Here is a 14,110-nt window from a genome sequence, read left to right as displayed (position 1 = left end):
TGTCTGAGTACATGCAGGCAATCAAATGTTCATGAACGGTTTCAACAAACAATGATTTGCTTTATTTCTCTCTTAAAATAAACCATAAGTGGGCCAACTGGAGGCACTGTGGAACAGCCTCTCTGATTTACAAGGGAGCAAGGGAGAGCAAAATTTCTCTGAGGAATGGGGGAAGATGAACAGACCTTCCCAGGAGCGGTTCTCAAGTCAGTGTGTTGCTGACTATGACAGAGGCAAGGATCAGGGCACATTTCGACTCTCCGAAACGCACAGTTCCTTCTGGAAGCTCCTCCTCAATTGTTTCATCGGGGATTATGTCCTTTTCAATATTGGTAGGTCCTCCCTCATTGCAAACCATGCCATTACAGCAACGAACAAAATAGAAATGATTAGATCTGAAACCAGTTCTTGGGGCTTCAGGAGGCACTTCAACTTCATATACAAATTTGCAGTCTTTTGTACAGTTCTTATAAACGAGTAGTTCACGAGAGCTCACACCTAAAAATGAAGTAGTGATTAAAATCATTGACTTCACATTTTCTGCTTGTAAATATAAAAGCACACACGCCTCACATTCAACCGTAAGTAACTCATTTCTACATTTCCAACTGTTACAACATTGTCTAGAATCCTTTACTGAGAATGTTCAACTCCACTAGATGGTCTCATTACTCTAAGAACAACTTCTTCTGCAGATATTTTTCTATCCAAGCTGCCATCTTCATGACTGCCTCTGGCCCTCCCAAAATGGTATATCATGGTACCCTGTCATGTAGCTATACAAATACAACGTCCCACTCATTTTTTGTCATAAGAATTTTAGAGCTTTAGATATTAAATGAAGACTACGAATGATGCTTTAACTTATGCCCCAGCGATCACACAGACCTTTAACAGAGGCGCCCGTATTAATGTGGCCTTAACCTGATCTTCTGCCGTTGGCAACACCCCTCTAGGGTAAGCTTCTCCCCAGGACCCTCAGCCTGGTGTTTCAAGCTCCTGGACCAACATATAAATGCCGATGAGCCCTTAATGCCAGCCTCCTCCCAGCACAGACCTGACGCACCATTACCACTAGGGTTGCACAGTGATGTGACTGCCTTCACTAGAGGGCTCACCCAGTAGCCTCTGTCAACCAGTGCTCCCTGACCAAAGCTCCACCTAAGGTCCCCTTCAAGAGTCCCTGGGTTATATATCTTGGTCCTCACCACTACTTCTGTTCCCCTTGTAGCCTACGCAGTATCTACACAAATACTTTATTCAGGAACTTACCATAATTGACTTACCCCTTCATGGTTCTGGGTCTGGCCTCCTCTACAACACCAGAAGGAACTAATGATTAAAAACCAGTCACCGTTTTCCTTTATTTTCCATCTAAAAAGTTTATTGAACTTCCACATCCTCCAGAAAAGTACATAATCACGAGTTGACAGCTCAGTGGCTTTTCACAAAGCGCACACAAGCATGTGATCAGCATCCAGCTTAAGAAACAGAGCTGGATGAAAGCCTTGAACTCCTCACTCAGACTCTACTAGAAGCAGCCAAGGCCACAGAGAAGAAGGATATGGGCTTCTAAGTCCATGTATTAGTTTTCCGTGTTTTTGAACTTTATGAAATGAAATCATGCATTATGTTTGTATTTGTGTATGGCTTCTTTTGCTCTACTGTCTATGAAATTCATCCCTGTTTTTGCATGTTGTATACTATTCATTCTCATAGCTGTGTACCATTACATTGATGAATATACCACAATTTACGGTTGATGGACATAATGGTTGTTTCTGGCTTTTATCTCCAAATACTGCTGCAATGAATATTCTTGTACTTGTCTTCAGAAGAGCCTGCCTGACATTTTTTATTAGCTATGTACCTAGGAGTAGAAATGCTGAGTCTTGGATAGGCAACTTCGGCAGATAATGTAGAAGTGTTTTCCAGACTGGGTTGAACCTATCTATACTCCAAAGGATTGTGTACACTTCAAAACCTTGACAACATCTGGTATGGTCATTTTTGGATATTTGGTCATTTCTTGTGGTACTACTGTGTTGTGGTTTTAAGTTGCATTTCCATCAAGAAGAAAGACACTGAATGACACATTTGTTACCCATTCAGATATCATGTTCTGCTATATTTCTTTTAAGTATTTTGTTCAAATTTCTACTGGATGATCTGCTTTTTATTTATTAATCTGTAGGCAGAATTTCCTTACATATTATGAACAGGAGCCCTTGAGCCATGGACGTGAGAGCAAAGCTTCATCTCTATTTACAGCCGCTCCCCGTCACTCCCATCACTACCTGAGCTCCACCTGCACACCTACCCCTGGCCTCTGCTCCCGATCCAAGAAAAACTGTCTTCCATGAAACAGGTCCCTGGTGCTTAAAAGGTTCAAGGCTCCTGCTTTACCAGACACATGTTTTGAAATGCTTTCTCCTCATCTGTGGCTTGCATTTTTCCTGTTTTATAGGTATTTTCTTAGGAGCAGAAGTTGTGAAATTTAACATAATCCAATTTCTCAATTTCATTCTTATGTGCCTATTTTGTTCCGTTTTCAAAATTCTTATTCCCAAAGGACACAAATACATTATTCTACATTTTCCTCTAAAAACTTTGTTTCGTATTTACATTGACATCTACAAACCACCTGAAACAGCTTCTTTTGTACACTACAAATATTGTGTATAAATATCTAACATATCCACCACTATGTAAGGCACACAAGTGTCTGCCCCCACTACATGGCAGGGTCAACTTTGTCAGAGATCAAGTAACTGGATTTATGTGGCTTTTGCTGAATTCTTTCTCTTCCGGTGTTCTATTTTGTGATCCTGACCAGAGGATCCAACACCAAACTATCTTAATCAATTAAACTATATAAATAATCTTGATAGTTCAGAGCACGAGTCCTCCAGCTTTTTTTCTTTTTCCTCAAGATCGCCTTGGCTATTCCTAGCCTTTTATATTTCAGTAAGCATTCAGAATCAACTTGTCAATACACAAACACACACACACATACACATATCCCTGTGGAGAGTCTGAAATTCTATTCAATTCATACATTAATTTGAGGTAAACAGACATCTTTACTCTGTTGGGTCTCATGACCTATAAGCATGGTGTATTATTCCGTGTATTTAGGTCTTCAACAGTGTTTTTGCAGTTTTGGTGTTGAAATCTTGCACAAATCTAGTTACATTCTTCCTAGGCATTGATTTTGTGGTGCTTTGAAAGATAGGATTCTTTTTGTAAATTTTATTTTCAATTTGTTTCTTGCTGTATGGAAAGACAATTGATTTTTTGAATACTTATCTTACATCCAGGGTCCTTGGTAAAGTCACTCGTTATCTGAAAAGTTTATCTCTGGTGAATAGCAGCAGTTTAAATTCTTTCCAGTCTCCAAGCGTTTCAGTTCTTCCTCTTGCCTTACTGAACTAAGAACTCCAGTTCCATGAGGAACAGAGGTGGTGATGGGAGTCATCTTATCTCATGTTTCACCTCAAGGGGAAAATCTCTGATATGTTCTCATTTAATTCTCATCATTTCTATGATATGCAATTTCCCTTCTGCTTTCGTTTCCCTCAGAGATTTTTTTTTAATTTGGAAAAGGTACTGGACTTTATCAAAAAAGTTTCAGCTTCTACAATCATGTTTCTCCTTTTCTCTGTTAATACGCTGGATTAAACTAGTGGGTTTCAAATTGTAAACCACACAGCAATTCTGAAATTGAATCCAAGAAGTAGTGGCCATGATGTGTGTGTGTCTGTGTGTGCATGCCCACACGTACACGTGCATGTGTAAATGGACTTTTTATTTCAAAATAGTCTTAAATTTTCAGAAAAGTTGGAAAGATAGGACAGAGTTCCTACACACCTCATATCCAGTTCCGTTTTCTCACATTACTTATATCCCTATGGTACATTTGTCACAACTCATGAACAAATATTAATAAATTCTTATTAACACAACTCATGTTATTCAGATTTCATCTGTTTTTCCTTACTGTTCTATTCCTGTTCCAGAATCTCACCCAGGATACTGCATGGCATTGGATGTACTTATGTAAATCCAGGGTTTTGCTGGTTAATATTTTGTTAGTATTTATTTTTGCAGGTATTGGCATAAGAGAAGGTGGTCTATAACTTCCCTTTCTTGCAATGTCTTTGCTGGGTTTTGGTAATAGGATGAAACTACCATCATAAACGTGTTAGGAAGCAATTCCTCCTTGCTTACCATCTGAAAGAGCATGTGTAAGTTCAGTGTTATTTCTCCCATAAATATTTTGAAGAATTTGCGAGTGAAGCAATCCAGGCCAGGAGATTTCTTGGTGGGGGGGAGGGGTTCATAAAGGATTGCATTTCATTAACAGGACACATCAGCATTACAATTTCACTGTGGGTCAGATATGGCTGTTATTAAAGTTTTTGTTCATTTCATCAAGAATCTCAAAGTTACCACAGAGGGGCTATTCATCATGGCCTCTTATTTTCTTTGTAAGGTCTGATGATGCCTCCTGTTTCATTTCTGATATTGGAAATGTGAATTTTATTTTTCTGTCTTTGATTTTTCTTACTAGGTGTCACCAAACTATGAATCTTTCCAAAGAACCACTTATTGACTTCGTTGATTTTATATATATTATTTTCTGTTTCAAGGATTTCTTCAGTCCTCTTTATATTTCCTTCCCCCTTGCTTTGGGGGAATTTTTCTTTCTTTTTCTAGCTTCTTCAGTGGAAGCTCAGACGCTTCCAGCCTTTGTTCCCTCTGCTATCTGACTGTGCTGGTAGAGATTTTGCTCTGAATCTCTTCTTCAGCCACTTTCCACTCATTTGACATGTCATATCTTCATCATCATTCAGACCTTAGTATTTCCTTATTTCTCTGGTCGCTTCTCTTTTGTGTGATTGGTTTCATCTAGAAATACTCTGCTTAATTCCCATGAAGTTGGGGGTATCCTAGTTCACGATGATTTCTAGCTAAATTTCACTGTCATAAAGAAGGAACTCTAACTAGTTCCAGTCATTTGAACTTTGTTGGTGCTTGTGTTATGTCATGTCATTAATTTTGTAAATGCCAATATCATAAACATCATACGTACCCTTGTAAAGAATGTCTATTTGCTAATTCCTGGCTCTGATGGTATAGGTGTGGGTATTTCATTTGCTGATGGTGTAGTTCAGACCTTCTAGAGCAGAGGTTGGCAAACAAGAGCCCAGGGGACAAAGCCAGCCCACCAACTGTGTCTGTAAATAAACCTTTGTTGGAACACTGCAACAATAATGTTTACTTATCATTTCTGGCTCCACCCATACAAAGGCAAAGTTAGGTACTTTCCACAGAGACCAGATGGTTTACAAAGCCAAAACCATTCAGTATCTGGCCCTTTACAGAAAGAGTTCACCGACCCCTGGACTATAGCCATAGTAGGTTCTGTCTCCTTGTGACAGCATTCAGAAGCTATGAAGAGGTGTGTGTTGATGACAACTATATCACTGTGGATTTGCCTACATTTTAAGTCCCTTTTTTTCCATATATATTTTCGTCCTACGTTATTTGGTACATACAGATTTAGATTGAGACATCTTCCTGGTAGTTCCCTTCATCTTCATAAAATATTGCTCTTCACATAAGTAGTGCTCTTGCTGGGAAGTTTACTTTGCCTGAGTGCATGTACATGTTTTCTTTAGATAATGTTTACTTACGTATACCATTTTCCATATTTTATTTTTAAACTTTTTGTGTCTTTATTTTAAGCATATCTCTAGTAAAGAGAAAATACTATTTATTGTTTCCTCTACTCTGAAAGTCCCAGGCTGCCAATTATAATGATTTTAATGCTAATGTAGTTAGTGGTGTGTTCGTTTCTTAACTTCTTTTTCATTACATATTTTATTTCAAGATAATTGTATATGCAAATGCACTTAAGAGAAATAATAGATAGATCCTGTGTACACTTTACTCAGTTGCTCCCAGGGATAACAGTTTGCAAAACTATAGTACCTACCACAAGGAAAGTATTGGCATTGAAAACAGTTAGAACACAGAACAGTGTAACCACAAGTATCCCCCACACGGCTACACCTCTTTTCCATCCAACGCCTCTCCTTGTTCCTCTGCAAAACTAAGTGGGTGTTTCTTTATATAACTTTGTCATTGCTATAACGTTACATGAATGGAACCATATGGTATGTAACCTCTGGAGATTGCTTTTTTTCACTCCGTAGAAACCCCTGAAGATTCATTCAAGTTATGTGTATCAACAGTTGGTTTCTATCTTGTGCTGAGCAGCATCCCATGGTGTGGACACACTCTGGGGTTTGCTGAACCCTTTACCCATTGAAGGATATCTAGAATGTTTCCAGATTGGGGATGTTAACAAGCGAAGCCGCTATGAACACCCACATACATGTTTTTTTGTGAACACAAGTTTTTAGTTCTGTGGAAAAAAATGCCCAGGAATGCAATTTTAGGTAAGTATGGTAGTTGATTTTTAGTTTTTAAAGAAACTACTGTAATGTTTGCTACAGTGGCTGCATCATTTTGCAGTCCCATCAGCAGTCTATGAAGGCTGTGGTGTCTTTGCATTTTCGCCAGCATTAGGTATCGTCACCATTATTTATTTTGGTCATTCTGACTAGGGCCATCTAACTGAGGTTTTCATTTGCACTTCCCTAATGGCTAAAGATATCTAGAATCTATTACTGTGCTTATGTGCCATCTGTGAATCCACTTTGGTGAAATGTCTTTTTATGACTTTTGCCTATTTTCTAAAGAGACTGGTTGCATTTGACTGTTGAACTTTGAGATTTCTTCATGTGTTCAAGATACTTGTTCTTTGTTGGATGTGTGATTTACAGGCATTTTCTCCCAGGCTGTGTTTTGTCTTTCCATCCTGTTAACAGGGTCACTCACAGAACAACAGATTTTCAATTGGCTGAGCCCCATGTCACAAGATGGCTCTGATGGGTCATGCTTTGGTGCCAAGTCCCAGACTCTCTGTTTCTCCCTAGGTGATAAAGATTTCTTCTTATGTGTTTTTTTCCCTGCAAGTTTTAGACTTTGACCATACACATTGAAGCCCATGATCCATTTTGAGTTGATTTTTACACAACGTTTGATGTGCAGGTTCCTTTCCCAGTATGAATGATGAAGAAGTGAGCCTTCCTCCATTGATGGTGTTTGCACCTTTGTCCAAAGTCAGTTGGGTGCTGGGCACGGTGGCTCATGCCTGTGAAATCCTAGCACTCTGGGAGGCCAAGGCAGGAGGACTGCCTGAGCTCAAGAGTTCCAGACCAGGCTGAGCAAGAGCAAAACCCTGTCTCCACTGAAAAATAGAAAAAAAATTAGCCGGGCATGGTGTCATGCACCTGTAGTCCGGGCTGCTCAGGAGGCTGAGGCAGGAGGCTCGCTTGAGCCCAGGAGTGTGAGGTTGCAGTGAGCTGTGATGATGCCCCTGCACTCCAGCCTGGGCAACAGAGTAAGACTCTGTCTCAAAAAAAAAAAAAAAAAAGTCATTTGGGCATATTCGTGTGGGGCTATTTGTTGCTTCTCTCTTCTGCTCCATAGATCTGTGTCCGTTCCTCCAACAACATCTAGTTGATGTTCGTTGTGGATGGAAGCTCTCAGTTGCTGATATTCAAAAGGTTTTCATAGAGGTCCTTTGCTTACCATCCTGCACAGCCCCAGAACTCAGCAAATATCCCAAAGGGGAAAATGTCCAAGCATTCTAGCATTCCCAAACCTCTGCCAAAGGCTCATATAAATTCTTTGTCCAAGTATCCATCAGGGTTCATCCATGAAAACAGAGCCCCACAAGTTATGAAATATAGATCTTATAGTTTCCATGCCCATGGAAGGAGCCAAGAAAGGCATGTGAGTCGGGGAGCCTGAAAAGGAACAGCCCAGACACAGGTCCACTTGAAGCTGAGGCAGGGTGGAAAAGTACAAGTTTTTAGGAAAATACCAAACGCCATTCAAAAGCCAGGTACCTCTGTCCTCCCAGTTAGGGACATACAAATGGGTCTCCTGAAGAGATGTTCAAACTGCTCCATGGGAGCACCTGTCATCTGTATGGGCCAATGGCCAGGCACCGACTGGGGCCTAGGAACCGATGTTGGTGAAAAGGCCCACGAGTGGAGAAGAGGGGATGAACGTGACGGAGGATAAGAGTGAGGACAAGCTGGGGTCCACTGGTGTCCATCATGGTGTAAAAGACCTTGATCTTCCATAGAAATGGTCTGTGCTTCCCCTGAACCTTGCACATCTCAGTCTAGTTCCTCTCTTTGCCAACTACACCCAAGAGCCACACAGGGATGGAGATTCTTGGAAAAATAGTTCCTCGCCTCATTCAGGAGCAGTAACCCCTAAATGACAGCATACAACCCATTGAAGTTTCCCAGAGGTGGCCCCCTGCATAGACAAAGCCCAGATTCTCAGCTTCCTACCCATGTCCCAAATCAGCAGATGCCCACACGGTAGCGGCAGTTGCTACAATGAAGTGGCAATCAGAGGAAGTTTTTGCACAGAGCTTAGAACACAGAATGACATGTGAAGCAACAAACACAACCCCAGACACTGGGTATGGCAGGGGCCAGGGGGCTGCACCTTCCCTGGTGCTTGACTGGTCACTGGGCCTCTCACCATACATCTTTCTAAGGTACAGCCCTGGGGAGAGGGACACCTTTCTCAGAGCACTAGAGGCCTCTGCGTAACAAGCAAGAGCATCTTGCAAACTCAGGCTCTGCCCTGACTGCATCCTTGGCCTTCCCTTCTGCGTGTGATAGGCATTGCCCTGAGGAGACCATGGTGCACCCAGTGCTTGGAGCTGCCTAGCTGGAAGCCTCCCCTCAGATGACCAGAAAGCAAATGGGCAATTAAGGATCACCCAGGCCATACTGGGGTGTCTACGCATATTACCTGGGACAGACAAGAGGCAGAGGCCTTGAAGTCCAGCAGTGCTCATACCCCCAGAGACATCACAGATGTGTGGACTGTCTGCCTCATCTCAGAGAACATGATGCACACAGCCTCAGCACGGGGCCTAGCCTAGTGCCTGGGGGCACGCTCCCAGGACACAGACATGCCAGGGAAGGGTGACAGGGCTGGGTGCAGACAAAAGCAGACCAGCCCTGCCCCCCGAAACTGCTGAAACTGCTCGGGTAGGACACTAATCCACAACCTCTCAAAATGACAAAGAGGTACTTACGAATGGAGAGTGTCATACAGCGCCTAATTTCATATGGACATTTCTTTTTGCGTGGACAGTTGAAGTTGTTCAGGACCGCACATTCTTTGCATTCCAAATTATAGGTCCCTGAGAGAGGAGAAAGCAGGCATCAAGCCTTCTCCACCCATTGCCAGCCCATTCCACCCTCCTCCAAGAGCCAGCCCCTCCCTGCCGCCTCCAAGGACTTCCCTACGCTTCACAGCTCAGCCCTTTGTGCTGTCTGGTTCTGGACAAGACCAGCTCCCGTGAGAGAAGTGGGTATACACAGGAGCTCTTCCTGTCCTCAGGGACGGGTCTGAGGGAACACCCTGGGAGCCAGAGGTGGGACTGCTGTGCTCTGCAGACCAGGCCCACCTCACCCAAGAAAGCCAGCATCCTCCTGGATTTCCCTCAACACATCCACACCTGCCTGGCCTCATGGGGAAGTGCCACTCGAGAGGCCCCCTCAGGTCTCCTGGTCAGTTAGCTACTCATCTGGGGAAGTCCTCCAGTCGCCTAGCCCTCCGCTTGCTCACCAACACTCCCCAAATAGACCAGTGCTCACTCACAATTACACTGACAATGCAGACCCCGGGCAGTTGAGATGACCCAAAGACAACCCTCCCAAAGACCCCTGCCACTCTGGGTGAATTCTGACCCCCTTCAAGACAGTGAGAGGGATTGATACTTACAAGCAGCATGCTCAACAGCAGTGGTGATGTTTGTTCCCACCAATGGGAGCCCCATGGCAAGAAGTAAGGCAAAGGGAAGCATCATTTCCTGCAGGGCTTGGGCCTGAAGGTGAGGAAGACCAGATGCCACAGCACACCACGTCAGCTTCCTGCTGCCGGCATCTACAGCCCCGTTCTCTCCCCCCACCCACCTGAACGCCTTCCCCACTGGGCAGGCAGCTTCTCCGGCCAGGGACTGGGGTTGGGTAGGTCTTACTCACACACAAGGGCCGCGCCTTGCTCATGCCTTCATCTTAGACAAACTCACGTCACCTCTCGAGTCACAGAGGTCCTGGTGCTGCTTCACATCACAGCTCACCCTGGGTCCCCACACCCCAAATAGGCCTCTGTATCCACTGGTTGACTCGGGACCTCAAAAGCAACTCATGAAACATTCCTGAATATTGCCCACTGAGGTATTTCCTGCTCTTACAAGCAACTCCACAACACGAGGGGTGAAGTGACTGGAGAAGGGGAGCAAGTGCAGAACATGCCAGAAGCCAAGTTTCGATTTGGCTTAGGAAGTGTCCTTCGGAAAGAATCCCCCCTGGAATCAAGTCTTCCTTGGACCTGGACCCCACAGAGATGTCCGTTAGTTACTGGCAATGGGAGGGTCCAGGGCTCCTCGCACCTGAGTCCTGAACCCGCACTGTGGGCCTGGGAACGCCCACCTCCCCGCCAAGGTACCAAACAGGGCGAGCCCTTTGGAGTGAGCTGTTGTCATTGCTGATACATTTGTCAATTTGGGCACCAGCTGAAAGCCAGGGTGGCCATAGACAGGGACTCCAGTAGGGAACACAAACCGGAGTACTGTCCTGGCTCACAGGTGGCAGAAGTGGTCTGAAATCTCCAGGAATCCTAAAGACCAAGCAGGTTTTCCCATGCGAGAGCCTCCGAGGGCTGTGGTGGGAGGAAGCCTGGGAGGCCAGAGAAGGCCAAGGAAAATCCCTGTGGTGTGGTAGATCCTAGGAGACAAAGTACTCCTGGAGGAAGCCCGCCACAATCACACCACTGGTCTCCACCATCAGCCAGCGGCCCAGGTGGAACAGGTGTGTGGGGTGAAGTTCAAGAGAGAAAGTCAAAGCCTAGAAAGGGAAAACTGTCGGTGCTCAGGATTCAGAGACAAGCCACGTGCTTTAGGAAACGCTTGGGTCAAGCCAACTCTCCCTGGCCGCACACAGCTGGGAGACAAAATCGCATGAACCGAACCAAAAGCAAGGCAAGCCTCCGCCTCAAAACTCTGCACAAGTGGCAGCTGGCTCGGCTGAAGCAAAAGAGCATAGCTCACATCTGCTTCAGTTAGGATTAGGGACAGGAGGTGGCCCCAGGGGTGGCCTGGGTCTGGTCAAAGCTGCAATCGTCCCCACCAGGGTCCGTTCCTGAGCAGGCCAACAGACTAGGCCTTCCCACAGTCTCCCTGAGAGAGGAGAGGGCAGACATCCCCAGAAGTAACATATGCAAAGGAAAACAAAATCTCAGGACCACCCCCAACTCCTTATGCAAAAGGGAAGGTCGAACCTGGAGGCCCCGTCACACCGCACCTCCTTGCACATGAAGACTGCTCCCAACACCACCCATCAGCCAGAGCCCAGGCGGGAAGGGAAGAGGCCTCACGGGTCTGCAAGGCTGCCCCAAACATCATTCATAGGGAAATTCCTCGCTGGCCTCCCACCAACAAGGACATGCAAGTTGTAACTTTGCATCTGCAGGCTAAGTCCAGCTCCTAAAACTAATGTCTGTTCAATTCCACACTAATAACGTGATTACAAGTTTATCTTCCCAGGTGCAGAGCAGAGAAAAGACAAGATCATTCTTCCACCTACTCAGAGACATAGGCATAATTGATGCTTCCTTCACTCCCATTTTGCCTCTAACATTTGCTTAATCTCACGTACAACACAGATTCCCTGGGCCTCACAAGAACATAAGGTAAGCATCCGTCTCACAGCCCACCCCTCCTCTTTTTCCCTTTTGTATGCCCTATCCCCTTTGAAAACCGAGCTCCCAAATCCCACTTCAGAAAAACAGCCACAGAGTTGTCTGTGGTTTGTGTTTTCCCGGGTGCATCCTCAATCTTCGGCTTAATAAATCTCCACTGATGGAGACAGTCGCCACCTCTGTCACTTATTCTGGGTTGTCACATACAGCCACCTACAAGCTTTACAGCTATTTTATACACAATGCCACGGGACATGTAAGAATTAGGAATAGGTCACTTCTAATCAATGAAACAGCAATGGAAATAAACCCACAGTTCACTCAGATTTTGACAATAGTACACAAGTGCTTTAAAAAATTATACTGACAATAGTAAAGAAAAGATAAAGGTAACTAAATTGATTTGTTTGAAAAGATGAAACAAAAAAGCACAGGATTATAAGACGTAGCAACAGGGGACTATACTACGAACGATCTCTCTAACACCATACTTCTGACACCAAATGTGTGGGTTTTTCCACACAAACCAATTCTCCAACTCTCTGGACACCAAGTGGGGATCCAACAATTTAACACAATCTGACAGCACGTGGAGTTGGGGCAGAACTTCCAGGTCGCCGGCTCAGTGCCACAGACTGCTCTCACTTCAGATACCAATCCACAGTCTGGGCCACCTGCGCTTCTGACTGACCAGCTATAAATCAGGGGTTCCCAAGACCTCCTCCTCTGAATTTGCTACAAGAGCTCACAGAACACAGGCAAAGAGTTTACTTACTGCTATCAGTGTACTGTAAATCATGCAACTCAGAAACAGTCAAATGGAAGAGATGCATAGGGCAGGCTACGGACAGAGGGGTTCAAGCCTCCACGCCATCTCTCGGCACCACTCTCGCCACATCTCCATGTGTTCACCGATTAGAAAACTCTCTGAACCCCATGGTTTATGGGTTTTTATGGAGGGTTCACTGTGCAGGTATGATTGATTAAATCACTGGCCGTTGGTGACTGCCTCAATCTTGAGCCCCATTATGGTCCCTTGAGGCTGGGGAGTGGGGCTGCTGCCTCGTCTTTCTAATGATCAGCCACAGTTTTCTCATTAGCCTGCAAAAGACACTCTTCCACTCCTGAGATCCCAGGGGTCCCAGGCTCTTGTCTCAGGAAGCAGACACAGTCCTCCCTCAGTACCTGAGGGGGATTCATTCCACGAAAGCCCCCTCCACACGAATCCAAAATCCAAGGATCCACTTGTCCCTTATAGAAAATGGCACAGTATTTGCATATAACCTATGCACATCCCTCCGCATACTTTAAATCATCTCTAGATTATTTATACCTAATACAATTAAATGCTATGCACACAGTTGTTATACTATTAGTTTAATTTTTTTTTACCATACTGTTATTTTTTCTTTTTTCAAGTATTTTCACTCTGCCATTGGTTGAATCCTTGAATGCAGAACCTGCAGATACAGAGGCCCAACTGTATTAAGACCAAATATTATGACCCCAAAAATGCTCCTATCACCCCCATCGCTCAGGAAATTACAAATCTTTTGGGAGCGCTGTGCCACGAACTGCGGAAAACAACCAAATACATATGTCATAATAGCAAAGAATGCTAATCAATAAAACAGAAATAGAAGTAAACCACAATCCACTAAAATGTTGGTGTTAGTATACACATGTTGTAAAATGATTATAATGAAAATATTAAGGAGAAAAGATAAAATCAATTTTAAAGAGATGAAAACTACCAATAGAGAAATGAAATCTATAAAAAGAATCAAACGAACATTCTAGAACAGAAAAACAAAATATTAGAAATTTAAAAATTCACTTGGATGGCATTAACAGCCAACTAGACTGAGTACAAAAGGAAATTAAAAACTACGAAGATAGGTCTGTAAAATATATACAAACTGATACCCAGAAGAAGAAACAGAAGAGAATGAAAGAACCAGGGACAGAAGATGGATAAATAGAAGGCAGCCCAATGTGTAGCACACATGTAACTGGAGTCCCACAAGGAAAGGACAGAGAAATGAAGAGAGGAAACACTGAAAGACTTATTGGGATAGAAACTTTCCAATATGAATGAAAGATATCAACCCCAAAACTTAAATGTTCAGCAGTTCCAAGGCAGAATAATGCAAGGAAAACCAATCTTAGACACATCACAGTTGCACTATCGGAAAAAAGTGAAAAATCTTAAAAGCAGCAGAGTGGAAAAAAGACAATA

General features: G+C 43.9%; 1 protein-coding gene across 1 annotated transcript; it reads right to left on the bottom strand.

Moving 5' to 3' along the window:
• Window positions 1-202: 202 nt before the first annotated feature.
• On the bottom strand, window positions 203-9,976 carry GML (glycosylphosphatidylinositol anchored molecule like). The gene is made up of 3 exons (XM_069465592.1): window positions 9,895-9,976; window positions 9,203-9,310; window positions 203-498 (listed from the first exon to the last, which is right to left on the bottom strand). Exons 1-3 carry the CDS (start codon window positions 9,974-9,976, stop codon window positions 203-205), a joined length of 486 nt encoding a protein of 161 aa, XP_069321693.1.
• Window positions 9,977-14,110: the final 4,134 nt, after the last annotated feature.

The sequence above is a fragment of the Eulemur rufifrons genome, chromosome 3 (assembly GCF_041146395.1).
Source record: "Eulemur rufifrons isolate Redbay chromosome 3, OSU_ERuf_1, whole genome shotgun sequence".
Lineage (NCBI taxonomy): Eukaryota > Metazoa > Chordata > Mammalia > Primates > Lemuridae > Eulemur > Eulemur rufifrons.
This window is presented reverse-complemented; position numbering and strand designations above follow the sequence as displayed.